The sequence below is a fragment of the Chaetomium strumarium genome (genome assembly GCF_033439665.1).
Source record: "Chaetomium strumarium strain CBS 333.67 chromosome Unknown B0T15scaffold_3, whole genome shotgun sequence".
Classification (NCBI taxonomy): domain Eukaryota; kingdom Fungi; phylum Ascomycota; class Sordariomycetes; order Sordariales; family Chaetomiaceae; genus Chaetomium; species Chaetomium strumarium.
The window spans coordinates 137,229-162,713 of NW_026944431.1; the positions used below are offsets into that span (position 1 = coordinate 137,229).

At 58.9% G+C, this 25,485-nt stretch overlaps 11 protein-coding genes across 11 annotated transcripts; 7 read left to right on the forward strand and 4 right to left on the reverse strand.

Annotated features, from left to right (window-relative positions):
• Positions 1 to 1,198: 1,198 nt before the first annotated feature.
• B0T15DRAFT_136943 (Metallo-dependent phosphatase-like protein) lies at positions 1,199 to 3,849 on the reverse strand. The gene is made up of 3 exons (XM_062861827.1): positions 2,418 to 3,849; positions 2,014 to 2,329; positions 1,199 to 1,935 (listed from the first exon to the last, which is right to left on the reverse strand). Exons 1-3 carry the CDS (start codon positions 3,679 to 3,681, stop codon positions 1,509 to 1,511), a joined length of 2,007 nt encoding a protein of 668 aa, XP_062722082.1. The 5' UTR covers positions 3,682 to 3,849; the 3' UTR covers positions 1,199 to 1,508.
• A 108-nt stretch (positions 3,850 to 3,957) lies between these two features.
• B0T15DRAFT_136988 (acyl-CoA N-acyltransferase) lies at positions 3,958 to 5,035 on the forward strand. The gene is made up of 3 exons (XM_062861828.1): positions 3,958 to 4,186; positions 4,267 to 4,356; positions 4,436 to 5,035. Exons 2-3 carry the CDS (start codon positions 4,314 to 4,316, stop codon positions 4,948 to 4,950), a joined length of 558 nt encoding a protein of 185 aa, XP_062722083.1. The 5' UTR covers positions 3,958 to 4,186; positions 4,267 to 4,313; the 3' UTR covers positions 4,951 to 5,035.
• Positions 5,036 to 5,120: 85 nt separating this feature from the next.
• Positions 5,121 to 6,203, reverse strand: B0T15DRAFT_395791 (uncharacterized protein; the record flags this gene model as incomplete). The annotated part of the gene is made up of 1 exon (XM_062864799.1): positions 5,121 to 6,203. The coding sequence occupies one exon, from the start codon at positions 6,201 to 6,203 to the stop codon at positions 5,121 to 5,123; it is 1,083 nt and encodes a 360-aa protein (XP_062722084.1).
• Positions 6,204 to 6,812: 609 nt separating this feature from the next.
• On the forward strand, positions 6,813 to 9,756 carry B0T15DRAFT_137080 (uncharacterized protein). Its single transcript, XM_062861829.1, has 3 exons — positions 6,813 to 7,115; positions 7,172 to 8,825; positions 8,875 to 9,756. The coding sequence occupies exons 1-3, from the start codon at positions 6,939 to 6,941 to the stop codon at positions 9,561 to 9,563; spliced, it is 2,520 nt and encodes an 839-aa protein (XP_062722085.1). The 5' UTR covers positions 6,813 to 6,938; the 3' UTR covers positions 9,564 to 9,756.
• Positions 9,757 to 9,783: 27 nt separating this feature from the next.
• B0T15DRAFT_526914 (putative NAD(P)-binding-domain-containing protein) lies at positions 9,784 to 10,891 on the reverse strand. Its single transcript, XM_062868932.1, has 2 exons — positions 10,656 to 10,891; positions 9,784 to 10,561 (listed from the first exon to the last, which is right to left on the reverse strand). The coding sequence occupies exons 1-2, from the start codon at positions 10,758 to 10,760 to the stop codon at positions 9,896 to 9,898; spliced, it is 771 nt and encodes a 256-aa protein (XP_062722086.1). The 5' UTR covers positions 10,761 to 10,891; the 3' UTR covers positions 9,784 to 9,895.
• Positions 10,892 to 11,084: 193 nt separating this feature from the next.
• Positions 11,085 to 13,617, forward strand: B0T15DRAFT_526916 (uncharacterized protein). Its single transcript, XM_062868933.1, has 3 exons — positions 11,085 to 11,553; positions 11,634 to 12,486; positions 12,547 to 13,617. The coding sequence occupies exons 1-3, from the start codon at positions 11,266 to 11,268 to the stop codon at positions 13,455 to 13,457; spliced, it is 2,052 nt and encodes a 683-aa protein (XP_062722087.1). The 5' UTR covers positions 11,085 to 11,265; the 3' UTR covers positions 13,458 to 13,617.
• Positions 13,618 to 14,383: 766 nt separating this feature from the next.
• Positions 14,384 to 15,985, forward strand: B0T15DRAFT_526919 (kinetochore complex Sim4 subunit Fta1-domain-containing protein). The gene has a single exon (XM_062868934.1). It carries the CDS (start codon positions 14,584 to 14,586, stop codon positions 15,922 to 15,924), a length of 1,341 nt encoding a protein of 446 aa, XP_062722088.1. The 5' UTR covers positions 14,384 to 14,583; the 3' UTR covers positions 15,925 to 15,985.
• On the forward strand, positions 15,986 to 16,717 carry B0T15DRAFT_526926 (uncharacterized protein). The gene is made up of 2 exons (XM_062868935.1): positions 15,986 to 16,332; positions 16,520 to 16,717. The coding sequence occupies exons 1-2, from the start codon at positions 16,247 to 16,249 to the stop codon at positions 16,656 to 16,658; spliced, it is 225 nt and encodes a 74-aa protein (XP_062722089.1). The 5' UTR covers positions 15,986 to 16,246; the 3' UTR covers positions 16,659 to 16,717.
• A 754-nt stretch (positions 16,718 to 17,471) lies between these two features.
• On the forward strand, positions 17,472 to 19,240 carry B0T15DRAFT_137192 (histidine phosphatase superfamily). Its single transcript, XM_062861830.1, has 2 exons — positions 17,472 to 17,742; positions 17,815 to 19,240. The coding sequence occupies exons 1-2, from the start codon at positions 17,637 to 17,639 to the stop codon at positions 19,170 to 19,172; spliced, it is 1,464 nt and encodes a 487-aa protein (XP_062722090.1). The 5' UTR covers positions 17,472 to 17,636; the 3' UTR covers positions 19,173 to 19,240.
• A 2,242-nt stretch (positions 19,241 to 21,482) lies between these two features.
• Positions 21,483 to 24,447, forward strand: B0T15DRAFT_501015 (isoprenoid synthase domain-containing protein; the record flags this gene model as incomplete). The annotated part of the gene is made up of 8 exons (XM_062867391.1): positions 21,483 to 21,747; positions 21,864 to 22,158; positions 22,247 to 22,961; positions 23,027 to 23,181; positions 23,264 to 23,433; positions 23,523 to 23,624; positions 23,678 to 23,735; positions 23,811 to 24,447. The coding sequence occupies 8 exons, from the start codon at positions 21,483 to 21,485 to the stop codon at positions 24,238 to 24,240; spliced, it is 2,190 nt and encodes a 729-aa protein (XP_062722091.1). The 3' UTR covers positions 24,241 to 24,447.
• B0T15DRAFT_552040 (P-loop containing nucleoside triphosphate hydrolase protein) lies at positions 24,389 to 25,347 on the reverse strand (the record flags this gene model as incomplete). The annotated part of the gene is made up of 2 exons (XM_062870283.1): positions 25,072 to 25,347; positions 24,389 to 24,895 (listed from the first exon to the last, which is right to left on the reverse strand). The coding sequence occupies exons 1-2, from the start codon at positions 25,237 to 25,239 to the stop codon at positions 24,389 to 24,391; spliced, it is 675 nt and encodes a 224-aa protein (XP_062722092.1). The 5' UTR covers positions 25,240 to 25,347.
• Positions 25,348 to 25,485: the final 138 nt, after the last annotated feature.

The window sequence follows — 25,485 nt, forward strand, 5'->3', positions numbered from 1 at the left end:
GATTCGACATGTGGTATCGGGACTGACGGCTGAAACTGCTACCTAGACGGCCGGCTTGTCGAGGCGTAGCAGTTCAAGTATTGGTATGCCTTGGGGGGGCGTGTCGAGTTTAGTGTGATCGCCGGGTACCGGACCGCCGGAAAGGGATCGCCCACCAGCATCCGGGATAGGCCCTCTATATAAGCATGAGAGACATTCTGTCCCATCTACCGTCCACGACCAGTTCCACAGGCAGGGTACAAGTGAGAGTGTTCGGTGGCCAAACAGCCTCCCCTGCGGCAGAAATTCTAGCTCTGTCCGACTCCGCCGGGCGGCGATCCGAAGACTTTAGTGTACAATAGCGTGGTGAAGAGCTGGGCGGTGACTCCACCATTGACAATCGCCATCTCCATGTAAGATACACTTGGGCAAGCCCTAGCGGCTTGCCCAAGACACCAGACTCGGCCAACTATGAACATACGCAGAGAGATCACAGAGCCAGTGTGCATAACTCCCGTTCATGGTTCAGAATCAGTGGTGCATACGCAGCCACAGCCGAGGGACAAGGAAGAAACCTCGGCCTCCTGGATGTGTAGGCCAAGAAAATCGGAGAAAGGCTGAGAGTCATGTCTGACTGGGACTCGTTCGATCATGCAGGCCCACGTCCTGGAGGCAGACCTTGCGACTCCACGCCCTCTCCATGGCTCCGTTTGGCACTGCCGGGTCCACCAGCACGATATTGTACTACCAGGGAACCATCACTTGGACACGGGATGAAGAGCCGTTTCAAAACATGACAAACGAGCACAACTCTAGACTTAGTTCTGCTGGTCTGTAACACTTGCTCCTCAAAAACATCTCACGATTTTTTTTGAAGTCGAGTCCAGGATCAACGGTGCACGGATACCATGTCGGTTAGCAGTCCGGCAGGGAACCTCGGGAGCTAGCGAGGTTGCACTGCATGAAAAATGTCGACTTTGACAACCCGGGGTTCATTAATGAGACATGTACAGGTCCTGGGGTCGGTTGATCGCCAAGCAAACTCGCGAATATCTCCTGGAAAGAACGGCGCAGGTCGAGATTGAGCAAACCAGTGATTCCGGTCGTGCATGAAGCTGCTCTGTCATGCCGCTCCATGTGCGGATCTGTATCGCCCACATACAAGCTGATCACCGAGCGGGGTCAGTGGAGTGGCGACCTTCAAGGTGCGAGGATAACCCATGACTGATAAGTACTACTGACTGACTGATGATGGGTTCTCTGCTGTAGGATGCTGTATTAGCATGCTCCTCTTCGCCGTGATGATACAACGGCCGCATAGAGAGACGGGGGCTTGCCCGCTCTCCGTTCATTGACGAGGAAATGGGCCTAGCTTCTCTTCCTACCAAGCTATACCCCTCATCCATGTCTCTCACTAGTAGACTCGCTACCGGGTAATAAGACATGACATTGTAGCTCTAGTTAGTGAACCAGGAACGCAGTCTATACAGGGGAAGGGAACGCCTCAATAATTCATCGATATCCACGCGCTATTCTGCACCCACACTGACCATCCGTATCCGCCCCTCCACGCGGGGAGCAATCGCCCTCGTCCAAGACACCTCGCTCTCACCCTGCGGCAGCTCGTCACACGTATTCCCGTTCACGCCAGCCCGGCGGCACCACTTGTGGAAGACGCGGCGCATGATGGCGAGCTCCCTGTCGAGCGCGTGGGCCTTCTGGCGGGCGCGCTCCCCATCCTCGCCGGAGTCCTCGCTCTCGCTGTCGTCTTCGGCGGACGCCAGCATGGGCGGGATGCTGGCGCGCCGCTGCCGGATCCTGGTAGGCGTCCACGCGGCCCAGCCCTTTTCCTCGCTGCCGTCCGCTCCGCTGCCGGACTTCTCGTTGGTTGGGCTCACCGTGGGTGATGCTGGTATGATGGGGTGGCACTTGGCGACGCCGTCTCCGACTTTGGACCTGCTCACTCGGATTTGTCAACCCACTGCTGCTGCATAAAATAGTTTATTATTATAGAGCCAATAACAGGCAACGCACCAATGCTGATCCAACGATGGCTCCCAGCCCTTCCACTTCGCCACCACCGTTAGGGACATGAAATACTGCCGCAGCATGGCCGACAGCAGCATCCCGTTCTCCTCCGACACGAGCTCCTCGCACTCTCCGCCCTCGGGCTGGATCAGTAGGCTGCGGTAGCCGTCCTTGCCGCGCGCCATGTAGCCCCTCGTGGCGAGGACGTAGACTCGGTTCTCGTCCAGCGGCGAGCCGCCAATCTCGGCTGAGACGATGCGGGAACCGACGGGACGGGACGGGTCGAAGGTGAAGGTGATGTTGGACACCTGGGGGAAGCGGCCTAGATTGGTACGTTTCGTGTGGTTAGCAATTGTAGGCCGGCGAGACAACCACAGACACGAAAGGGAACACGGGAGAAAAATAGGTACCTTCCAACGCGGGATACAGCGAGACGCCGTTCTCCAGCGCATCCCAGATCGCCTTCCCCGACGCCTTGATCACCACCACGGGGTCCTCGAACGGGAAGCAATCCGTCACGTCCTTGACCCTGATCGGGCCGGGCGCATACACCTGGTCGCCGCGGATGGTGCCGGCCGCCATGATGGCACAGTCGGCGCCGTAGTGGTGGCGCATGAGGTCGCACACAAAGTTGCCCAGGTTGCTCTCCCTGACGCGGACGGTGGTGAAGCGCGCGTCCAGCGGCGCCGCCGTGAACCCGATCGGCTTCTCCAGGCTCTTCTTCAGCTTCGCCGTGAGCTTGTCCACGAGCGCCAGCGTCTCCGGATCCTCCCGGACCGCCCGCACCACATCCCGCCGCCAGATATCTACATCCCATTTCTCCCGCCCACCATCCCCCCCTTCCCGCCGCCGCACCTCGATGTAACTGAGCTGCTTGAAATCCGACCCGGACCGCAGCACATGCGTGCCGTTGATGAAACTGTGCGCGTAGAAGTGGTCGTGCCCGCCCAGGATCAGATCCACCATCGCCTTGCCCTTCCCCTCCGCCAACTGCCGCGCCAGCTTGTTATCGTTCGGCTCGCGCATGTGGGTCAGCGCAATGACAATATCCGCGCCCTGCGCCCTCAGCTGCGGGACCAGCTCGCGCGCCACTTCGGTGGCCGACCGATAGACGATGTTCGGCGGCAGCGCGTTGATGGTCTCGAGCCACTCGCGCTCGCCTAGCCCGAGCAGCCCGATGCGCAGCCCGTTGGACGCCGTGATCATGTGGGTCTTGCGCGCGTTGCCGAGGGGCACGCCCTCGCCCAGCGCCGGGTCGAGCACGTTGGCCAGCAGCCAGGGGAAGGTGCAGCGAGCGGTTAGGTGGCGGAACTGGCTGACGCCGAAGTCGAGGTCGTGGTTACCGACGCAGGCGCAGTCGGTGCCGAGCAGGTTGAGCAGCGGCACCATGTGGCTGCCTTTGGTGACGGAGCTCTCCAGGCTCGGGTTGAACACGTCGCCCGAGAAGAGCGTGACCAGGTCGGGCTGCCCGCGGAACCGCTCCGCCGAGCGGTACTCGTTGCAGAGCGTCACGAACCGCGCGATGCCGCCGGCCGGCTCGGCCGACGAGGCGTCTAGGTGGTAGACATCGTTGTAGTGCAGTATTCGGAGGTCCGGGGGGGTGCTGAGGTCGCGGCCCGAGCTGAATGTGACGACGGGGTCGGCGGATGGTGGGGTGGAGGATGAGTGGCTCATGGTGAGGAACGAAAGGTGTAATTAGAAGGAATGTTAACCTCGGGTATGCTATGCTGCAGAATTTACAGAAAGAAAGGAGTCAAGACATATGACGGCTAGATATCCAAATTGGCTAACGCGGTGAGAGATCTCCAATACTTATCTTGCAGATCGCTCGAGATTCAGCCTGCGATCTCACTGTGCTTTATTGTCGTGGGTTGCAGTTGGCGGGGCAGCTGAGTTGGGTTGAGGCTGCGGTGAAACACCCCACTTGGGCAGGCTGCGGCACGACTTCATCCTCCATTGAGCAGTGGTGGGGGTCTGGATGCTATATAGCTGAATGTTGATATTCGATCCTTTACCAGCAAATGATCCTACCACGCTGAGGGAATCGTTGCTGGGGAATGGGACCGCTGTCGCATTGCTGTCCTAGCCCAATCCTAGGCACTCGCGCTTTGTTCCTGAGCCTCTCCAAGTCCCGTTCCTGACATGCACGCCCTTTGCGAATTGGGGCTGACCCCGCCATGTATGGACGACGACCCACACAGACAGCTTTAAAAGCAAATGCAGGGACGCCAAACTGAGGCTCAAAGAATTACCGGACAGGAAATCGACTGCACCGGCACTCTCCAGCCGGGGAAGGACAGACAGCCATGACTCCTAACGACGCGATCGTCCGGCACGCCCGCCGAGAAGGTTTGGTCTTCCACTTTTATCGTCCCTCACACCGCCCGCCTCGAGACGCACACTGACACCCACCACCAACACAAAAAAGACGTCCCCGCCATCCTCGAACTGATCCGCGAGCTCGCCGACTATGAGCACGAGCTGCACAGCGTCGAGGCGACCGAAGCTAAGCTGCTCGAGACCATCGCGTTCGCGCTCTCCGACACCTCCGTCGTCTCCACGACCCGCAGCCCACAGACAGAACCGACGTCTCCCTCCCGCCCGGCGCGGTGCCTGATTCTGCTCACCCCGGCGGGCGAACCGGCCGGCATAGCGCTGTACTTCTACAACTACAGCACGTGGCGCGCGCGCCCGGGCATCTACCTGGAAGACCTGTACGTCAAGCAGAGCGAGCGCAAGAACGGCTACGGTAAGCGGCTGCTGGTCGAGCTGGCCCGCGAGGTGGTCGCCATGCAAGGCGGGAGGCTCGAGTGGAGCGTGCTCAAGTGGAACGAGCCGTCCATCAAGTTCTATGAGAACATCGGCGCCAGGATGATGAGCGAGTGGGTGGGCATGCGCGTCGACGGGGAGGCGCTGACAAAGTTGGCCGCCCTGCTGGACTGAGTTGGGAAGGGGAGGGGTTGGTGCGAGCGAGCGAACGGGCGGACTTGGTTGGCATGTAAATACCAGGACGGCGACCTCAATGTTTGTGCGAGGAGACCGCAAATGGCCCCTTTCCTGGCCATGCGCTTGTTCACACATCGTCCATCCAGTGGAGGCGTGGTTTCTGCCGCTCATGTTCCCCGTTTCCCCTTTTTCCCTTGCTTCTCGGGCAGTGGGAAATCTCTGAAAAACTCCAAGTCGCCCGCACTAGCAGGAGCCGGCCGGAAGTCCAGTTTCCCCCACTCGATCTTCCAGCTCTGGCCGTCCGGCCGCTTCTCCATAGTCGCCGTCAGCCGCCAGATGCTCGCCAGCAGGCGCTGCCATGTGCGGGGCGTGTATTTGTGACACACGATCGGCTGAGGGTCTCCGGTCGGTGTATTGTCGTCCACCGCCCCGGTAAGGAGCTTGTTCCGCCTGTTGGCCGGCCGGTCCACAACCGCAACCGGCTTGGTGGCGTATGACCGCCAGTCCCATTCCCGGTTACCCTGCCCATCGTTCGACATGCTACGCGCCACAGGCCGCCGGGGAGGAGGTAGTGAGTGAACTAATCCCTTGGCGAGCACACCGAGACGCTCCCATTCCTCCACAGGCAGCGGCGGCAGGCATTTGTCCGCTGCAGTCTTCCACAGCTTCTTGAGCTTCGTCCGCGCAAGCTTGGGAGTAAGCGGCCGGCCCCACGCGTTTTCGGTCGGTATGCTCTTGCTGGGGTTGATCTGGGCGGCAGTGAGGTCGGACTTGGGGTTGTTGACCAGGCCCGCTTGTATCTGGGAGTTGGCAAACGTGCGCAGCTTCTTCAGGTCCCATCTATCGAGCCAATCTATCTTCCGGCCTGTCGATGCGATGTCCGATGCCTCAGCAGCGTACTTTTGCAACTCCTCCGTATTTGTCGGCAGATCGCGGTGCAGCAGATCGGCCATCAGCTCTCGGCGACGGCGTCCCACACGTCCGAAGACTCGGAGCAGAACCCTGCGCATGCGGGTCAAATCGCCCGCATTGGCTGCCCGGAGAATGCGGAGCTCACGGTGCGCCTGCCGGATGCGGGCCTCGGTGTTCTCTGCCCCGGGATAATCTTCTTGGTGTTGCCGGAACCGGGCCTTGATCTGGCTGTCGACAAACGGTCGAGCGATGGGTGGCAGATATGACGCCTCTCGAAGGAGATGTCGATACAGCCGCCAGGGCGTCTCGGGGTGAGGTATGCGTAGAGGGCGTGACATTGTCGTTGCGAAGAGGATTATTATCCATTTATTCTCCAGGCATGGCATCCATGGGCCACAAACAATGAGCTGCCGATCGCGAGGCGGTCCGAGCGCCTCGCTCCCTGTGGTCCGTGCCCCCAGCCCCGCAGTCCAAGGGGAATTTGCGAAGGCGCGTCTTCTGGTTCCCACCAGCTCTGGCCGTGACACGCACACGAAAATCACACGTCGGTCACTCGTGTCTTAATTGAAGTCCAGACAGGGCCATCGTCACTCGAGCCTGCTGTCAGCTCCTGGGACTGTTCGCCAGGGCCTGTCGGTGATATTCAAGGCTTCGGACTCCCGTCGTGCCAGCGTCGTTAACAATACCCATTCTCCTGCAGGCCGACTCCCCGACTCTCCCCATTTTCCGCGGGCCGCTGCAACACAGTCGCGAGGCAGACGGCACATTCTCCCCGCGTCATCTTCTTCCCCCGGTATCCCCCAGGAGCCGGCGCCCAGCATCGTTTCTATACTTTGGACTGGGCTCTCAATATCACCTCAATTGTTACCGTCCTGTCCTTTCTCAGTCAGATCCCATGGGTTATTGAATGCACTTGATATCGATCAATATCTGTTACTACCTCAGTCCGTTTCGCACGAGAGTGTGATAGCTCTTGTACTCCCGGGGTTGTGTCTGCATTGATTCCGAACCCTCTTTGATCGCCCTGTTCTTCACACGGACTCCCTGCCTCCGGTGGGCGTGAATCGACCGACATGCAGCCGGCGCAGATACCCGGTGGCTCGCAGTCGCAGCAGCACCCGCAACAATCACAACCATCCTCTCAGCAATCATACCCCATGAGCCAGCCGTCCTCTCAAACGACTGGCTACCGTCACTATGCCGACCTGCCCCAGAAGCCGACAAATGATCCCGACATGGGAATCTACTCGGTAAGTGCCCGAAGCACGTCTTGCTCCCTGGAGGTGTCGCTGATGGCTGTGCTCAGGCGGTGTACTCGGGTGTCAATGTGTACGAGATGGAAGTCAACAATGTCGCCGTGATGCGGCGCCAGACCGATGGTTGGCTCAATGCGACTCAGATCCTGAAGGTGGCGGGAGTGGATAAAGGGCGCCGCACTAAGATCCTGGAGAAGGAGATCCAAACGGGGGAGCACGAAAAGGTTCAGGGCGGCTACGGCAAGTACCAAGGCACGTGGATCCCATTCGAGCGCGGCGTCGAAGTCTGTCGGCAGTACGGTGTTGAGGAAATCCTGATGCGGCTCCTCACGCACAAGCGCGGGCAGGAGGGAGGCGCGGATGTCGACACGCCAACCAAAGAGCAGGCCATGGCGGCTCAGAGGAAGCGCATGTACAACGCGAGCTCGCAGGAGAGCCGCGCAAATGGGCTTTCCGGAACTTTCTTCAAAAACATTTCCTCCACCGCATCGCACGCAATCAATGCCATCAGCAAGGCCCGACTAGACTCTCCCGGCCCCAGAAACCGCAGCGGCCCCACGAGAGCGCCCAGTTTCAACCGCCAGTCCTCGATGCAGGATGCGAACGATTTCCCACCTAATTCCCAGCAGAGTTTCGTCTCCGACTACAATCACGCCGATTCGGCATTTGCATCGCAGACCACTCAGCCAGCCGCAGACGGGGAGCAGCCCCCGCGCAAACGGCAAAGGGTCCTTACTCCTGCCCATAGTTTCGGCGGCTTGACGCCATCCTATCCACAGCCAGACGGGTACGCGGCGGCTTACCCAGGCTCGCCAACAGAGCCGAACGAGTCGTTCATCTATTCTCAAGCAGGTGTCCACGTCGAGCGGGAGCCGAACTACCCTCCCGGGCCACTCCGTCCCCTGCCGCACGACATGTCTCGCGAGGCCGAGGCAACGCGGAGTATGCTCATGGGGCTGTTCATCGATACCCGCGACCCAGATGAGACAAAAAGAAACACGCTCCGCAATATGACCCCTCAGGAGCTCGATACCCCCCTCGATAACCAGAGCCACACGGCCGTGCACTGGGCCGCGACGCTTTCCCGCATTCCGCTCCTGCAAGCCTTCATTGAGGCCGGCGCAAGCCCATTTCGCGTCAACAGGCAGGGAGAGACGGCGTTGATGCGGGCCTGCGGCGTGACCAACTCCATGGACAGCAACTCATTCCCCGAATTGCTCGACCTCCTCGGCGGCACCATCGACGTGAGAGATGACAAAGGCCGCACAGTGCTGCACCATATCGCCGTTTCTAGCGCCATCAAGGGAAGGAATCAAGCGAGCAAGTATTATCTAGAAAGTCTGTTGGAATGGGTCGTGCGACATGGCAGTGCCCCGAGCAGCCAGACGGCCCCTGGCGGCAACGGCCTCACGGCACCAAGGATGGGCATCGGTCGCTTCATGAGCGAAATCGTCAACATGCAAGACAACAGTGGTGACACGGCGCTAAACATTGCTGCCAGGATTGGCAACCGCAGCATCATCTCGCAGCTTCTTGAAGTCGGTGCAGACTCCACGATTGCCAACCGCGCAGGGCTCCGGCCACTCGATTTTGGCATCGGCGCCGAGGGCGGGGACCAGCGAAATGGGGACCCGGCGGACAGAAACGGCGAGGCGCAACGGGCGAGCCAGAAGAATCGAGAAAACAGCGAGGAGGTGGTGAACTGTAAGTGTGCATGTCCTGGTGTGTGCTTCCTAGCGCTGACCGTTTCTAGCGATCACGCACCTCGTCAACGAGTCCTCGTCGCTCTTCCAGAACGAGCTCAAGAAGAAGCAGGAGTCCATCGATGCCCTGCACAGCTCTCTCCGGACCACATCAGCCCAGGTTGGCGAGGCCCGCCGCACGCTGGAAGCCCTGCAGGAGAAGCTCAAGGCGCAGCAGCTCGCCAGGCAAAAGGTGTTCAACCTGAGCAGGGCATGCCAAGACGAGGAGTACCGCCTCGTCCAGCTCGAGCAGCGGCACGGCCCTCTGGATGTGGCGCGCGCCAACGCCTGGGAGCTGGAGCTGGAGATGGTGCTGGACGGAGTTGCGGAGACAATCCACAGGGGAGCACAGCAACAACAACAACCCACGCCAACGCCCGAGACGGCAGCTATGAACGGCGGTATGCCCTCGCCGGAAGAGCTGATCGCGAGGCTGCCGAGCACCGCCGTGCTGCGGGCGCGGGTCAACGCGCTCCGCGAGCGCTCGTCGCACACGCAGAGGGCCGTGGAGGCGCTGCGGGCGCGCAGCAAGGACCGCGAGCTCAAGTACCGGCGGCTCGTGGCGCTGTGCACGCACCGGCCCGAGTCGGAGGTGGACACGCTGCTGGACACGCTGACCCGGGCGGTCGAGTCGGAGAAGGGCGAGCTTGAGATTGCGCGCGTCAGGAGGTTCCTGGGCGGTGTCGAGGGCGTGGCCTGACGCGTGTCCCTGCTTGAAGTGGTGTATGGTTGGTTTGGTTTGGTTTGAGGGCTGTACATAGTACGGGCACGTTGTCGGAGGATTTGGTGGGCTGGCCTTTGTCTCTGTCCAGCATCTTGCGGCCTGCGCTGTTTCTCGCCTTGTGGGCGGGTGGACGTGGGATACGATACCTTTGCAATTGACTGCAGCATTGCTATGCTAGCGTCTGGTAACGGAGTAAAGTGCAGTAATACATTCTATGTGTGATATGTGCGTGCAGCTCGTTTACAATCTGTTGCGTGGTATCCTAAAAAGGGAGGATATAGGAACATTATCAGGCCCGTTCGACACCCTCAAGCACCCACGCTGAAGCCAAAGGACCCGTCGAACTGCGCAGGGCGGCTCGCCCGCATGGCTTTCAGCTCCTCCAGCGACGGCACCTTGCCGGAAGGGTAGAACCCCAGCAGGTTGCCGATATCCTCGTCCGAGAGGCTGCACATCTCATCAAACGCATACGCGTCGCTGACCTTGGTCATCCACGCCATCCGCCTGGGCCCGTCCTCCGCCCGCGGCGCCACCTGCCGCAGCCGCGCCCGCAGCTGGCCCACCGTCTCGATCGCCCGCCCCGCGTTGGACGGCAGCCGCTGCGCGATGAACCTGCGGATCAGGCTCGCCAGGCGCGGGCCCTTGCCGTTGGTGCTGACCATGATCTGCAGGGGGCCGTCGCGGTGCACGCTGCCGAAGTAGAAGTCGCACTCGGGGGGGACGTCGGCGATGTTGGCCGGGATGCGCCGCTCCTTGCACAGCTGCCAGATCTGGGTCGACGCGGCCGGGTCGTCGACGGCCACGAGCACCATGTCGGCGCCGTCCAAGTCCGACGGCTCGAAGTTCCGGTCCGTGTGCCGTACTTGGCCCTGCGCTACGCGGTAGGCGACTTCTGGGTTGAGGCGGGCAAGCGGGGAGATGACTGTCACGTTCGCGTCCGCGTTGAGACAGTGCAGGATGCGACCAGCGGCGACCTGGAGAACATGCCCCTATGTTTAGTTGAGAGAACCTAGACACGAAATAAATAGAGAGAGAGAGTGTGTGTGTGTGTGTGAAAGTATGACGCACCTCGCCGCCGCCGACCACGACCACCTTCTTGCCCTTGATCTGCCAGGCAATGATCAGACTGCCGCCGCCCTGCACCTCCGGGAACTTGGTCGGTGCCTCAGCCATGCCGATGCTCGCCAGCGGTAATGGCTCGCTCACCGCCGTGTGTGTAGAAAGACAGGTTCATGGCGGGGTGGGAGAATCTGGGACTCTCCGCGGGGAAAGCTTCAGCCTTTTCTGACAATCGCTCAGAAGCTCGTCATTGGGCAAGGTGCGTTTCTGGTTGCTGCTACCTACCTACTATCGATAACGGATATCGGACCCACGGCGGTGCGCGGAAAGGGCTCTCATTGGCAGACATTAACCCACCTCGAACCGGGATTCCGGATCCGCCAAGCCAACGACAGCGATTCGATCCCCTGCGGCCTGGACCTCGACAGCCGCACCGCCGCAGCTTGCAGCTTGCTCGATCCTTCCCGCCGCTTCCAACCACGACAACCACAGCGAGCACCATGTCCATCTCGAGGGCGGTGTTCAGCACAGAATAGGAGCTCTGCAACCGATTCCGGGCATCTCCGCGAATCACGGCGTATTGACACGAAAACAAACCCCCCCCCGGACGGCGACGACCATGTCTGCCCGGAAGCTCGGCGGCGGCAGGATCTTGGGCAGCGGCAAGGGCCTCGTCCCGCCGGCGGCGGCTCGTGGACCCCGAGCCGTCAGCCCGTCGGCCCCGTCCGAGAGTAGCACCGTGTCCTTCCAGTCGCGGAACTCAACGCCAAGCACGCTCTCGCCGTCGTCGTCCAGCCCGCTCCCAGACTTCTCGCAAGACCTTACCTCCAATGTCACCCTTGCCGGCCCGTCCAACCGCGCCGTCGCCGGGAACAGGCTGGCGTGCCCGATCTGCGAGGAGGAGATGGTATGTCGTTTTGGGGGAATCAACATGACCCGGCATTTGGGGATTGGGTTGCTGTGCTGACTGATCCGATTCGCCTCCAGGTGACGTTGCTGCAGCTGAACCGGCACCTCGATGACGTGCACCAGGAGCTGCCCGAGGCGGAGCAAGACGAGGTCAAGTCGTGGTTCGATAAGCAGGTGCTCAAGGCGAAGCGGTTCCAGCCGCTGTCGCTCATCAACCAGAAGCTGCGCGGCCTGGACGTGTTCGAGTCAAACGAGACGCATCCCGTGGCAGTCGCCGCCGCGGAGACCGTGGTGGACCCGGAAGAGCTCGTCACGCGGAAGCACTGGCAGCGGCCGACGGGCACCGACGTGTGCACCGATCCGCTGTGCGAGAGGAGGCTGGGCCCGCTCAACGGCAGCGTCAACTGCCGGAAGTGCGGGCGGCTGTTCTGCGAGGAGCACACCATGTACCAGATGAAGCTCGCGCGCTCGGCCAACCACGAGCCCGTGCGGGGCGTGTGGTGCCGCGTGTGCGAGACCTGCTACAAGTCGCGGGACGGATACAACGACCACGCGGGGCTGTCCCGCGATCACACGGCCGAGTTTGCCGCGGTTCGCGCCAAGAAGGTGGAGAGGCAGCGGCTGGAGGTGCAGCGGCTAGAGAAGAGGCTGACGAAGCTGACGCGGCTGCTGGTCGAGGCGCCTTCGGAGGTGGGCGGGGTGAACTCGGGGCTCCTGTCACCGCTGGCGGGGCAGAGGAGTCAGAGGAAGATGATCGAGCAGTCGGTCGTGACGTGGGAGGACGATGCGGTGGTCCCGAGGTGTCCATTCTGCAAGCAGGAGTTCCGGCCGTGGACATTCCGGCGGCATCACTGCAGGATATGCGGGCGTGTCGTGTGCGCCGACCCGGCAACCAACTGTTCCAGCGAGGTCGGCTTGAATGTAGCAAACCGTGAGTGTATTTTTCTTTATGCCTTTCGGATCAAGAGCAGCTGCTGACACTGGCATGCAGCAAACGCGATACCCACCACTACCGAGAAGCCGACGATACCGGCGGACGGGCAGATCAGCATCGACGTCCGCATGTGCTGCGAGTGCAAGAGTATTATCTTTTCCCACCGAGATTTCATCGAGTCGATAAGGCACCGGCCGCCAGATCAGCGCGCCTACGAGACCCTCCGGCAGTTTGAGCGCGGCATCCAGCTGCTGCTGCCCTCCTTCCACCGAACCCTGCAGGCTCTCCAGCCGCCGGACGGAGACGCCGCCGACAAGCCGCCCCCGACGCACGCGCAGATCCAGGAGGCGGCCAAGATCAGGAAACGACTGGTCGACGCGTTCAGCAAGTACGACCTCGCAGCGAAGCGCATCCGCGATATGAAGACCGACAGCCCGACCCAGCTGCGGCTGCAGAAGGCCATCTACGCCTCGGCCTCGTCCTTTCTGCACGCCAACCTCATCCCGCTGAAGAGCGTCCCCGCCATGCTCAGGTCGCACAGCTCCAGCCACCGACGGCTGCTCTCCGCGGGCGGGAATCATCCCCATCCGCATTCTCATGCCTCGCCGCTGCGCAACGGCGAGTCTGCTACTGCTCCTACCATCTCCCGCACCGGGTCTTCTGGGTTTGACGCCGAGACGTCCAGCCTAGGAGGTGCGAGCGAGGTCAGCACGGCCGTCTCGGCGGCGCTGGAGACGGAAGAGAGGGAGGCGCGCGAGCGGCTGGTCGTGCTGGAGGAGCAGCGCTTCATGGTGCACGAGATGCTCGGCCACGCGCGGAGTGCGCGGCGGTTCGAGGAGGTTAGTGCGTTGAGTAGGAACCTGGATGAGTTGGATAGGGAGATTGAGGCGGCGAAGAGGTTGGTCGAGGTTGTGGAGGAGCGGTGGGAAGGGTTGTTTGCTGCTACCGCTACTCCTGGGGGCCAATAACTCGACATCGGTTTGGAGATGGAAGGGTTAATTGGGGGTTTATCCTTATGGCGATGCATTGCATGGAGTTTGGGACTTGCGCAGCACAGCACAGCACAGCATAGCACAGCACAGCACAGGGTTACAAGTTGAGGAGAATACTACCTACTGCGCATTTGGACATTGATTCCCTACTATTACATGCTACGGTGGGTATGAACTCGGAAGCAGAACCAAATCTGCATACACTGTGCCACTTCTCATTGGGAGTTGGATTTGGATGCTGTGTCGTCGGATTCCTGGGAGGCAAGGGAAGAGCCACCCTCTGCAGGGAAAAGAGGACAGAATAGGTATGAAAAAGAAGCACGCAGCACAGAGGACAACCGCAACCGCCAACGACCAGTGTTAAGGTAGGTACTTGAAAAAGAAAGAACAACAAAGTCGAGCAAAAAGATCATCGATACTCCCTAACCCTCCCCTCGCAGACCTCTTCAAACCTCCCCGCCCTCCTTTTGCGTACCAGATTGGCCGCCTGGACAAGACTCGGGTGGCGCGATCCGGTCCCACGGCACACCACATAGTACCCCGTTCTATGCGAGCGTGATGTCTCCGGACAGTCCCTCATGCAGCTATTGTACATACAGAAGGGTTAAACCAAACAGAATTATCTAGCTAGAAATAGTACAAATGCACAAAGAACACACTGCGTGGACGTCACATCGGCAGCCGTGCTAAACTGCCCTCAATCCCATCGACTTCATCTTGTGTGTGATCGTGAGCACAGGCTTATAACTGTAGCCAAGGTTAATATTAAGAAATAGTGGTGACGGGAGCTGGCGGGCTGGCGGCATGTCTAAGGCGGGCGGAAGACTGATTAGGGGGTCAGTACAGGGTTAGGGTTGGCTGAATTTACACCTGGGTTACGTTAAATGAAATGTTCATTCGACAATTCATCACACAATTCAAACCACACCAAGCATTCAACTATCAACACCGCAATTCCACGCGTTCATTCTCTTTTTCGACGCGTAACTCCCGGTAGCCTATCTCATCCAACAGCCTCACCCAGGCCGAACGCCACCCTTTCGACTTATCTAGCGCATCGTCAATTGTCCCCATCCATCCACATCCCAATCTCAATCTCATTATGCCTCCCAAAAGACGCCGCCCTCAATCCCCACCCCCACCCCAACCATCCCCAGGCCGCGAACAATCACCATCCCTAGCAGAGGAAGACCTAGCCTCACCCTTAGAAGATGACGATGATGAACATGACACCGTCCCTTTTTACTTTTACAACACCACCTTCACCGCCCACCGCGTCTCCCCGCTCTATCTCGGCCCGGACGGCAGCGAAGAAGCACTGACCCCGAACCGACTGGCTTCGCTCGCGCAGCACCTACGCGACAGGCTCGTGGGGGATGTCATCCGCGGTGTCGAAGTGGGTGGTGGTGGTGGCGGGGCATTAGGACGAGAGGAGATTGCTGGGAGGGCGGGCGCGCTGGAGGGGGTTGAGATTCGCTGGGTTGATGATGTTGTGAGGGATGTCTTGGGGTTTGTAGGAGAAGAGGAAGTGCAGGGGGAGGGGGAGCGGTTGCAGGGGAAAAGGGGACTGTGTATTCTCGTGAGGTATGAGATGGCTGTTTGTACGGCGCTTTTGCTGCCTTGTTTGTTAGAGAAGGAGGTGCCGCAGACGGGGGGGAAGAGTCAAGATGGGTTTGGGACGGGGTTTGCGGTTGGGACGGACGAGATGGATTGGAAACGCGACGTCGATCGGGGTCGGTTCCTCGAGCTGCCGCTCCTCCTGCTGCGCATGCCGGCGCTGCTGCAGGTTGCGATAGGCGAGTTCCTTGCCGTGACCTTCGACTGCCGTGTCAGCCCCATGCGGCTGGGCACCCGCACGCTGGTGCAGAGCTGGGAGGCGTGGATCCGGTCGGCGGGGCTGCCCGCTCGCGGCTCCAAGGATCTGGTTCTCACTTTGGGGTTCTACCTCCCGCCACGGGAAAAGTCCAGCCTCGCACCAGTAGGGCCGATGGAAGATGGCGCTACGAAAACGGAGGCTCTGGGGCTCAAGTCGATCGATGTTATGATTCCGGCTAGGGAACTGCACATGTTTGTGGCGGCAGGGAAGCGCTTCAGCACGTCGCAGACTGGCGAAGAGGGGCCGACTTGGGGATGGGATAGCGACGTGAAGAAACGGATGATCCTCGTGGGCCGCTTGTACGAAGAGGGCTGGGAATGGCGGACAGACGGCTCCCCGGAGCAGCAGCAGCCTTTCACCGAGGCACTGGCCTGTTACTTGAAGGAGCACCTGGCCCTCAACCTGTTTCACCCAGGGGTGCGGGTGCTCAAGATTGCCTGCAGCGGGTTTGCTTTGTCGGATACACGCTTGAAGGTGTTTACCCCAGCGCAGAATCAACGCGGTGCCGTGGTGGAACTGCTTGGACGTTTGGTGGATAAGGCTCGCGGTCGGAGTACGGGCACATGAGCATTCTATTTTCAGAACGGAGACAAGCAACCCATCAGAGCGAATTCAGATCCCTTGAGGTGTACGCGATAAATTTTCAAGTCTGCGGGCTACCTCCATTTCTCGAGACCTCGACGCGAACACCGGCGGTTCCTCCGGTGCCAAGAATCGGACCGCTTGGTGCCGAGAACCGACCGACAGCCGCTCCGATAGCGCCGCCCTCGGCGAGTCCCGCCCGGATCGTGCCGCGGAGCCTTTATGTCCGTCCACACCTGCCGTAGCCATATTGTGGTAACGCAACCTGCCACTGTCCTCACATGCAACCATATCACGACTCCATCCGATGTTGCTCGTCCTCGCTATCGTCCTCGTTTTCCTCCTCGGTTTTCTCCCCCAATCTGCCAACCGTCCCGGAGTCAAGACCAGAAGCTATCATTAACGTTAACCTTTGTTTATGGGGGGTCCATATTGCTGACTTAGCAGAGGTTGCTTACCTGTTGAAGACGTTAGCTGAGGGGTGTTGAGATTACTGCTCACCCATGGAGATAGCGAGCGCACTATAGAGGGAAAACTCAGTACCCATATATAAATATAGGAAGCAAAGATAAAGACTTACATTCTATGGATTCCTAGCTCGATCCGGCGCACGCGCTGATCCATATCCTCTAAGCGCTGATCGATTCATCGAAGCGCTGATTCATGCCATTCAAGCGCTGATCGAAGCGCTGATTCATGTCATCCACCGACTGCTGTAACTGGGTCAAGGCCTGTAGGATTTGAGCGCCCTGATTGACGGCGGGCAGATTTGCACAGCGACCGAATTCGGTGGAGAGAAATCTGGAAGCCCTGCGCGATCGTAGCGAAACTCGGTTGTTCGGCAGCCATTGCGATCGATTGCGAAATGTGGAAAACAAAATTGATTGAATGGTTGGTGCAGGGGTTTGTGTGGGGTTGAACCGATTGATTGAACCGAGTAATGTGGTAGATTGGCGTGGGATGAAGTATTATGGAAGAGTGATGGGGGATTTCCAAGTGCCAGAAATTCCAGACCCAGTTAAATCCACTTCACGCCCCAGTCGCAGTTTCCCCACCTTGGTACAATGTCAACTGTCATTTCGGGAAGGAGCAAAGGCGCGGGCACTGCTAGTGATTGGACGACCACAACCAGGGGTAATGGAGGGGTAATGGAGGGGTTTGATTATCTTCGTATTGATAAGATAACCTAGGTGCTGCGATATTTCATATTATGATGAGAAAGCACGAAGCCTATTCATCAGTCCTCGTTGGTTCAGCATCTCCGTTTCCACTTGCACGGAGTTGCATTGCTCCACGGCCTCCAACATAATGAACCAATTCCCAACCATCGGCCAACAGGGTGGTTCAGATTCCAACCCGACAGACATGCGGGCACCCCGCAACGTAGAAGCGATGTCGGCAGCGTCCAATCAAGCGCAGGGCGTCCTGTAAAGTGATTATACCGGTAATCGCATGCAGCATTCGATTCCGAGGAAATCCCGTCACCATTCTCAACAAGCAGGGAACGATACGGCGGAGCGGGGAAATGGGAAGCTGCAGAGGTGGAGCTCTCCCAAAAGGACGGTGTTGAGTCAACACGGACTCGGGAGCAGGAGCATAATCATATCAGCACGCGACCCCTCTCCACCTCACGAACTCTCGACAATTCTGTGCGTCTCCCGCTCGAGCACCATCGATCGAAGAGAGACGAGCGCACCATGCACGCTCCAGTTTCCGCGTTCGCCCTTGGGGGCGCGCTGTTCGCGGCCAGCGGTGCTGCGCACATCGTCCACGGCGTGCTGGTCTTCTCACGCCACGGCGACAGTATGTCACCTCCAGACTCACAACCCACTCCCAAGTGAAGCGTATTCTCACATGATCCATGAATCCATCTAGGAACGGCCAAGCACTTCGGCAATGCGTCGCTCACCAGCCTGGGCGCGCAGCAGGTGTTCCAGGTGGGCAGCGACTACCGCGCGCGCTACCTGTCGTCGGCCTCGTCGTCGCGCATCAGCAAGATCTCCGAGTTCGAGTACGTGCCGGCGCAGGTGTGGGCCAGCGCGCCGGACGAGCCGATCCTGCTTGGCACGGCCACGGCGTTCCTGCAAGGGCTGTACCCGCCGCTGGGCGACGTGCAGCCCACGCTGACGGCCACAGGCCTCGCCAACGGCTCGTCCGTGTCGGGCCCGCTGTCAGGCTACCAGTACGTCACGCTGCACGGCGTCGACGACGAGTCCCCGGAAACCGTCTGGATCAAGGGCGACGACAACTGCCCCGCCGTCAAGGCCGCCTCGGCCAGCTTCAACCTCAGCGCCGAGTACCAGGCGCGCGAGGCCGCCACGCGCGACTTCTACCGCGGCCTGTACCCGCTGCTGTCGGACTACTACGCCTCGGCGGATGACCTGAGCTACACCAAGGCCTTCGACATCTTCGACCTGGTCAACGTCGAGCGCATCCACAACGCCTCGTCGCCCGCGCGCAACATCAGCGACGCCGACTTCCTGCAGCTGCGCACGCTCGCCGACAGCGCCGAGTTCGGCGCCAACTTCAACGCCTCGCAGCCGGCCCGCTCCATCCACGCGCGCACCTTTGCGGCTGCCGTGGTGCGCCACCTGAACCAGACCCTCTCGTCGACCGCTACCAAGCAGCAGCCCAAGTTCACCCTGCTAACGGGCAGCTACGACACCTTTCTAGCCTTCTTCGGCCTGGCCGGCCTGACGTCGGTCTCGGACGACTTCTACGGCCTGCCCGACTATGCCTCGACCATGGCGTTTGAGCTGTTCTCCCCGACCGACGACTCCGCGGGGCTGCAGGTCGGCCAGCCGTATGTGCGCTATCTCTTCCGCAACGGCACGCAGGGCGAGCTGCAGGCGTACCCGCTGTTTGGGACCGACAAGGAGGAGATGCCGTGGACCGAGTTCGCGGGTGCCGTGTCCCAACGCGGGGCGATCGGTGATGTCGGGACGTGGTGTGGCGAGTGCCGCAGCGAGGCTGTCTTCTGCGCTGCGTATACTAATAATGGGGCTGGGGATGGCGCGGCGACCGCCGTGGATCTTGATGGTGGGAGTAGTGTGGGCCGCGGCTCGTGGATTGCCGTGCTGGTTGTCATGGCCGTGGCGATTGCTGGGAATCTGGTCTGGGCTGGGATGTGGCTGGTGCAGCGCCAGAGGAAGACCGCGGTGGCGGCTGCGGCAGCGGCGGATAAGGGATATGATGACAGCGTGAGGAGTTATGGCGGGAAGGAGAGCGTTTGAAAGAACGTCTAGGTTAATGTTGATGGTTTGATGAGCTGGAGCGAGGTGCTTATCTTATACCTGATGATGCCTAGTTATGAATGTTATGATACGCTTTATGATGGAAAGGGTTACTATCTGCTGCGCAAGTCCTATATCAAGCGTAATGTCGTTGATCCTTCAGCAAACTTACTTGTTGAAAACTATCAATCTCTATTCCAGTTCTCCTCAGATGGACACAGGTCATCAGCCGTCTTCTAGCGTTAACGTCAGCGTCTCATGATCTCGACTCTGGCGGCCATCGTTGCACGCTGCACAAACAACCGACAGACAGGCTTGACCAGAGGGCGGTTGAGGTCCAGTTGATGACTGACCTGGAGAAGTCAGTAGAAAGGAAACAGAGGCTGGGTGGCCGTAGTGCTGTCAGGACTCAAGAGAGTCGCCGGGTCTCCTCCACGTTGATGCTCGACGGCGAGGTCGTGTCATCATCCCTCCCAAGTCAACATGCCAAAGGCAATGTCCGACGGAAATGTCCGACGGTGCCCTCGATATTAGAGGTGTGATATACACAAAACCACCGGCCGTGCAACTCTTAGAGTTCAAGGTCGGACTGTGGTCCAAGACACGATGCCCAGGACTACTACTACTACGTCGCCCATAGGCCTTGGATCACGGTTACAACCAGGTCTCCGCAAGGTCTCTCGTGTTTTGTACAGCACCTTCGTCCCGGTTGAGAAATTCAGGTCGAGTGCCGCACCAATAGGGGCCTTCCTACGGCAGTTTATTATGCTCCAATAGGAGTGATCGTGGGGGATGTCGTCTACCATCGCACTTATGGTACCAATACTACGGTACTCGCAATGGAAATAGTCCCTTCAACCTGATGATCCTGACGATTGTCGCTGGTGAGCTTCCTCCACCCGGCGTATACATAGCGACCTGCAGAGCTACAGTTTGCAAAGGCCATATATTGGTCTTGACCTCCCTCCTTCACCCCATTTACTCGGCCATGTCGCAAACACAGTTCGTTTGGGCTGAATCACAGTATCACTCTATGTTGATCTGAAGGGGAAGTAAACACTTACACATACAACGATGCACCCAACCCTCTCCCTTCAGTCCTGGCCTTTTCTGGTGGGTGGCGGGTTGCTCTGTCGGTTGATGGTTTGTCGGTTGTCGAGAGGCGCCCGGTTCAGGGGACTTTGAGGGTAGTGCTGCTTCTGCGGGTCGTCGTGTTCTGTGGGTTTCTAGAAGGAAGAATGGAAAGGGGACTGAAGAATGAACAAAGGGAAGAAGGCGGGAAAGGAGAGGGAAAGGTGATGAAACCAAGGCACCGCATGAGGATCAGCAGCCAGATGAATGTCATTCCATCTTGTGAGGTCTCTTGATGCCCGGGGTCCGGTTGACGTCGACTCTGTGACGTACATTATATACCGCTTGTTTTTCGTCAGAGAGCACCGAACAGCCTAGATCGGGCCCTGACAGAATGAGGTTGTGGAGCACGACCCATTCCCCAAACTTGAGGAACAGAAGAAGCGAACTCTGGCATCATCGCATTCCATCGTGGAGAGGTGGAGAGAGAGGGAGAGAGACGCTCGAGAGACGTTCGGTCACGGGTGGAGAAATGCAGCTGCAAGCGAATCATGGCGATACAGGGCGCGGAGCCCAAAAACCAGGTCGATCGCTACCGCCAGAACGGTTAGAGCCGCACATCAGTGTCTCAGATGTTGTCCCGCTGATTCGCCCTGCCGAGGCTGCGTTCGTCGAAGGGCTGAAAGCGCGACGGCTGTCGTCATCGGGCCGAAGGTTTATGGAGAGCGGCCCACCTCGCAGTCGGCGGGACTCGATGATGTAAACACGATTTTCTATTGTTGTTGTTGGTTGGTTTTTGGAATCGGCTGTGGAATGTGTGGACTGATGGGCCCCAGATTTTCCATCTTCTTGATGTGCAGAAGGGTCGAGAGAGAGAGATGTTAAGTAGCATGTCTCACTTCAAAGATGGAGTTCGAAGATGTGTGACGTCCTGATGGCCGTAGGGTAGAGGGCGATTGCATCATAGCGCCTTCTATACCAAGTTGTGCTTGTTCGGCGGGAAGGAGAGAGTGAAAATGGGACATGACTCGCACTTGCTGCTCATATAATATATAGCACCACCTTGAACAATGTCAGCAGTGCGTGTGAACCGAGAATTGACACTCTGCATTATCCCGACTGGTTGGAAGTCCATATCCAGCACCAAACACACTTCACGAGCCCATCATCAATATTTTCAGCATCATTATCAACCCACCACAACCAGCACCGCCACAACAAGACAGGACAAGACCAGCGATGGACCACGATGAGCTCACGGCCGAGGCCCTGGACATCACACAGTGTGCCACTCATGGCTTCTGCGGGGACTATCCGCTCGCGCGGCACCGACACGAAGACCTCGCCAACGCAGGCTGCCTGGAGGCGCGCCGAGACTGGGCTCGGTATATCGGACGTGCTGGCGAGTTTGGCAGCTGCAACCCTGTTAACGGCAATTTCTCTGCTCTGGTTCTGCCGCTGTGTCAGCCGCAGCGCCTGAGGCTGGTGTCCTACATTCTTGAGTGTACGTATTATACGTCTCTGTCTCTGAAGGGACGATTGCTTTACTTTCTTCTTCTTTTTGAGGGGGGTTTTGATGAGATGACTGATGATGATACCGGAACATTTCGATTGGTGTAGATGCCTTTCTTCATGACACCATTGTAGAGGATGTGGTGGACACAGGGGAGGGGAATGTGAGAGGTAACGAGTTCACGCTCGGAGAAAGGGAGTCGACGGTGCCGAATGTCAAAACAGGGCGGAAGCAGATCCAGGCCAAGATGATGCTGCAGCTGAAAGAGGCCAGCGAAGCGTGCGCCGCCAGGGTCATGCACGCGTGGAAGACGATGTTGTCAACCACGCTGCGCGACAAGTCCAGGGAGTTTGCAGACTTGGACGAGTATCTCAACTTCCGGATCATCGACACCGGGGCACAGTAAGTTTTTATTTTCTTTCTCATTTTCCCCCATTGGCTCGGAAAAAATCAAGCAGTAGTGCTAAAAGAAGAAAACACAAAACAACAGTTTTGTCGAAGCCATGATGCTCTTCGGCATGGACATGGTCCTGACCGCGGAGGAAGACGCGCTCCTCGCCGACATTGTACGACCCTGCTACGCCTCGCTGGCACTCGCCAACGACTACTTCTCCTTCGACCGCGAGTGGGCCGAGACCCAGAGCAAGCCGGCCGCAGCATCATCATCAGCAGCAGCAGCAAAACCCACCCTCATCAACGCCGTGTGGCTGTACATGCAGTGGCGGGGCGTCGACGCCGCTGCGGCCAAGCGGCTGGTGGTCGAGGCCACGAACCGGTACGAGCGGCAGTTCCTGAGCCTCTGCGAGCAGTTCCGTCGCGACCACGGCCCCGTCCCCGCGAAGCTGGACCGGTATCTGCGGGGGCTGGCGTACCAGATCAGCGGCAACGTCGTGTGGAGCCTCACCTGTCCGCGCTACCATCCCGAGTTTCGTTATGATCCCAATGCCGGGCTGGAGGACGCCATCACGGCCGAGCGGAGAGGAAAGGACAACCACCAAAGGCAGGACCAGGTTGCCGCCGGGAAGGGTCATGCGCCGCGACAGCTGTCCGTCTCGACTGTGGCGTCGAGCGACTGGGAGTCGGATATGCGTTCGTCATGCTCGTGGAGCAGCACACCGTCGTCTCCGGTGTCGGGGGCTTCCGAGTCTGAGCCAGATACGAAGTCCGGAGTTATGGTACCTGCTGGCGATCTCTTGGGTCCCGAGGTCTGTACTAGTAGCATCTACAGTTTAAGTCCTGGAGTGGGAAAGGCTGACACACACACACTCAGCACCTCGACGCCCCCTTTTCCTACCTCCAGTCCCTACCGTCAAAGGGCGTGCGGGATACGGTGGCAGACGCGCTGAACCTCTGGGCCGGCCTGCCCGAGAACACGCTGGCGCAGATCAAGGAGCTGGTGGGCGACTTGCACACCGCGTCTCTGATGTACGCCCCCCTCCGTCTCTCTACACTTTCCCATTTTTCGGAAGAAAGCGGAAAATACATGTAACTGACAAACAATAAACAGGCTGGACGACATTGAGGACGGCTCCGACCTCAGGCGCGGCCATCCCGCGGCGCACACGGTCTTTGGCGTGCCGCAGACCATCAACGCGGCCAGTTTCGCCATCATCGAGGCGCTGAGGAAGGCGCACGCGCTAGAGGAGACCGTGCCGGGAGCGGCCGACATTGCTTTTGGTGCGTTGATGTCCTCTTCTTAATAAGCTCATTCGCCTTTTGTCAAGCAAGCGCCGCTGACCCCCTGACCTTGGGCTTTCCTACTACAGAACAACTGCGCGACCTGCATGTCGGTCAGAGCCACGATCTCCACTGGACTCGGCACGTGTCGGTCCCGACGGAGGACGAGTATCTCGACATGGTGTCCAGGAGTATGTACGATGCCGGTTGTTTCTCATAGGAAGCATACTGACCAGCGAAACAGAGACCGGAGGGCTGTTCCGCCTCCTTTCACGACTGATGTGCAACCACCTGAACCCAGAGTACGTCAGAGCATCAGTACCTATTCAGAACCCTGGCACTATTTTTACTTAACACAACAACCCGCCCCTCATCAGTATATCATCAGCGATCGACACCCTCGTCACCCAAATCGGCATCTACTTCCAGATCCGCGACGACTACAAGAACCTCAGCTCCGACGAGTACACGCAGCAAAAGGGCTTCTGCGAGGACCTGGACGAGGGCAAGCTCTCGTTCCCGCTGGTGCACCACCTCGGGGCCACCGCCGCCGCCCCGCATGACAACACCGCCCCCGTCCAGCAGGTCCGCGAGGTGCTGGCGCACAGGCGGGAGTTGGGCCGCGTGACCGACGCCCACAAGAGGCTGGTGCTGCAACACCTCCACGCATCTAAGAGTGTTGAGTACACGCGGGACACGCTCCAGCGGCTGGAGGCGCAGATTGCCGGGTGCATTGCACGGCTGGAGCGGATGACGGGAAGGGAGAACTGGGTGTTGCGGCTTTGTATGCATGAGCTGAGCGTTTGAGTTATACTAGTACTGTTTTGTTGTTTGTCTCTTTTGTGGTTTGTTTGTACTACTAGCACTGTACGATAGGATATACAGTACACCCAGGTACAATACGAGCCAGTCAGCGCTTTTCATCTACATTTCCCAGTTAATACCTAATAATAAATCACATCCCCATTTTCTCCTTCACCCTCCCAACAACCTCCTCCAATGTATTCTCCACCCCTCTCCCCTCCCCAACCTTCACCACCAACACATCCCCCTCCCCCTCCCCTTCCCGGGGCAGTTCCAAATCCCTCAACTGGCTCTCCACAAGCCCCTCCTTGGCAAAATGCCCCTTCCTGTCCCTCGCCCGCTGGCGGAGCACGTCGGCGGGGACGTCCAGCAAGACAAACCCCACTTTTAGTCTCATGGGCTCCAGCTCAGGAGGAGGAAGACCCCCATCCCCATGAGGTGATGAACTACCAGTAGATCTTGATTCAGGAGGAGCAGGGGGAGGATTAGGAGGAGGGACCCGCCGTAGGAGATCGCGATACTTGCGCTTGAGCGCCGAGCAAGTGACGACCCGCTGCGGCGCCTCGTCGGCGCGGAGGGCGTCGAGCCAGGCGGCGCGGTCGCCGTCGGTGAGGGGTTCATTGCGGGACATTTTGGTGCGGTTGGCTGAGGGGTGGTACTGGTTTTATTTTAGCATTTCCTTTTGTTAAGTTACGTATCCCCAGGGAGGTATACAGAGTACTAGGATTCAGAGATAGGGAGAGACGAGAAATGGGATCTGGGTGAGAAAAGAAGGAGAACGACTCTAATGAGAGGAAGGGTGAACTCCAACCCCATTTGAAAAGGGACACGCACATCATCGCCCTCAACAAAGGTGAAACCGAGCGACTTGGCAAGAGCCTTCGCGATGGTGGTCTTGCCGCAGGCGGTCGGCCCCGTGATGAACCATATCCAACCCGTTTTCGCGTCCTGCTCCTCTTGGGGAGTGGAAGGAGGCTGTTCTTGAACGTCTTCGGATGACATTATGGATCATCCAATGCTCCGTCGTCGACGGATGATTCGCTGCGGCTTGAAGATTGTTGCCTTGTGGAGGCAGAATACTCGGGATGCTGGTACCAGGTATGATTTTAGAACAACCAACTTGATTCCATACGACATCCATTGGTTTGCTGACTCTCGATGTTGAATCACAGTTCCGTGTTGGTGGGCGGACGCTGCGGCTGCGGCTGCCAGGTGACGTCACACAAGGACTCCAAGAGAAACCACTGC

What these genes read in the sequence shown, in the direction of transcription:
- B0T15DRAFT_136943 (XM_062861827.1), bottom strand. Translation starts at nt 3,681, where the DNA reads ATGAGCCACTCATCCTCCACCCCACCATCCGCCGACCCCGTCGTCACA. An exon ending in GCTGTATCCCGCGTTGGAAG is followed by an intron (nt 2,330 to 2,417) that starts GTACCTATTTTT and finishes GTACCAATCTAG; the next exon opens with GCCGCTTCCCCCAGGTGTCC. An exon ending in CCATCGTTGGATCAGCATTG is followed by an intron (nt 1,936 to 2,013) that starts GTGCGTTGCCTG and finishes CCGAGTGAGCAG; the next exon opens with GTCCAAAGTCGGAGACGGCG.
- B0T15DRAFT_136988 (XM_062861828.1), top strand. Translation starts at nt 4,314, where the DNA reads ATGACTCCTAACGACGCGATCGTCCGGCACGCCCGCCGAGAAG. An exon ending in CCGGCACGCCCGCCGAGAAG is followed by an intron (nt 4,357 to 4,435) that starts GTTTGGTCTTCC and finishes AACACAAAAAAG; the next exon opens with ACGTCCCCGCCATCCTCGAA.
- B0T15DRAFT_137080 (XM_062861829.1), top strand. Translation starts at nt 6,939, where the DNA reads ATGCAGCCGGCGCAGATACCCGGTGGCTCGCAGTCGCAGCAGCACCCG. An exon ending in CCGACATGGGAATCTACTCG is followed by an intron (nt 7,116 to 7,171) that starts GTAAGTGCCCGA and finishes GGCTGTGCTCAG; the next exon opens with GCGGTGTACTCGGGTGTCAA. An exon ending in CAGCGAGGAGGTGGTGAACT is followed by an intron (nt 8,826 to 8,874) that starts GTAAGTGTGCAT and finishes GACCGTTTCTAG; the next exon opens with CGATCACGCACCTCGTCAAC.
- B0T15DRAFT_526914 (XM_062868932.1), bottom strand. Translation starts at nt 10,760, where the DNA reads ATGGCTGAGGCACCGACCAAGTTCCCGGAGGTGCAGGGCGGCGGCAGT. An exon ending in TCGTGGTCGGCGGCGGCGAG is followed by an intron (nt 10,562 to 10,655) that starts GTGCGTCATACT and finishes CATGTTCTCCAG; the next exon opens with GTCGCCGCTGGTCGCATCCT.
- B0T15DRAFT_526916 (XM_062868933.1), top strand. Translation starts at nt 11,266, where the DNA reads ATGTCTGCCCGGAAGCTCGGCGGCGGCAGGATCTTGGGCAGCGGCAAG. An exon ending in CGATCTGCGAGGAGGAGATG is followed by an intron (nt 11,554 to 11,633) that starts GTATGTCGTTTT and finishes ATTCGCCTCCAG; the next exon opens with GTGACGTTGCTGCAGCTGAA. An exon ending in CGGCTTGAATGTAGCAAACC is followed by an intron (nt 12,487 to 12,546) that starts GTGAGTGTATTT and finishes ACTGGCATGCAG; the next exon opens with CAAACGCGATACCCACCACT.
- B0T15DRAFT_526919 (XM_062868934.1), top strand. Translation starts at nt 14,584, where the DNA reads ATGCCTCCCAAAAGACGCCGCCCTCAATCCCCACCCCCACCCCAACCA.
- B0T15DRAFT_526926 (XM_062868935.1), top strand. Translation starts at nt 16,247, where the DNA reads ATGTTGCTCGTCCTCGCTATCGTCCTCGTTTTCCTCCTCGGTTTTCTC. An exon ending in CCCGGAGTCAAGACCAGAAG is followed by an intron (nt 16,333 to 16,519) that starts CTATCATTAACG and finishes ATAAAGACTTAC; the next exon opens with ATTCTATGGATTCCTAGCTC.
- B0T15DRAFT_137192 (XM_062861830.1), top strand. Translation starts at nt 17,637, where the DNA reads ATGCACGCTCCAGTTTCCGCGTTCGCCCTTGGGGGCGCGCTGTTCGCG. An exon ending in CTTCTCACGCCACGGCGACA is followed by an intron (nt 17,743 to 17,814) that starts GTATGTCACCTC and finishes GAATCCATCTAG; the next exon opens with GAACGGCCAAGCACTTCGGC.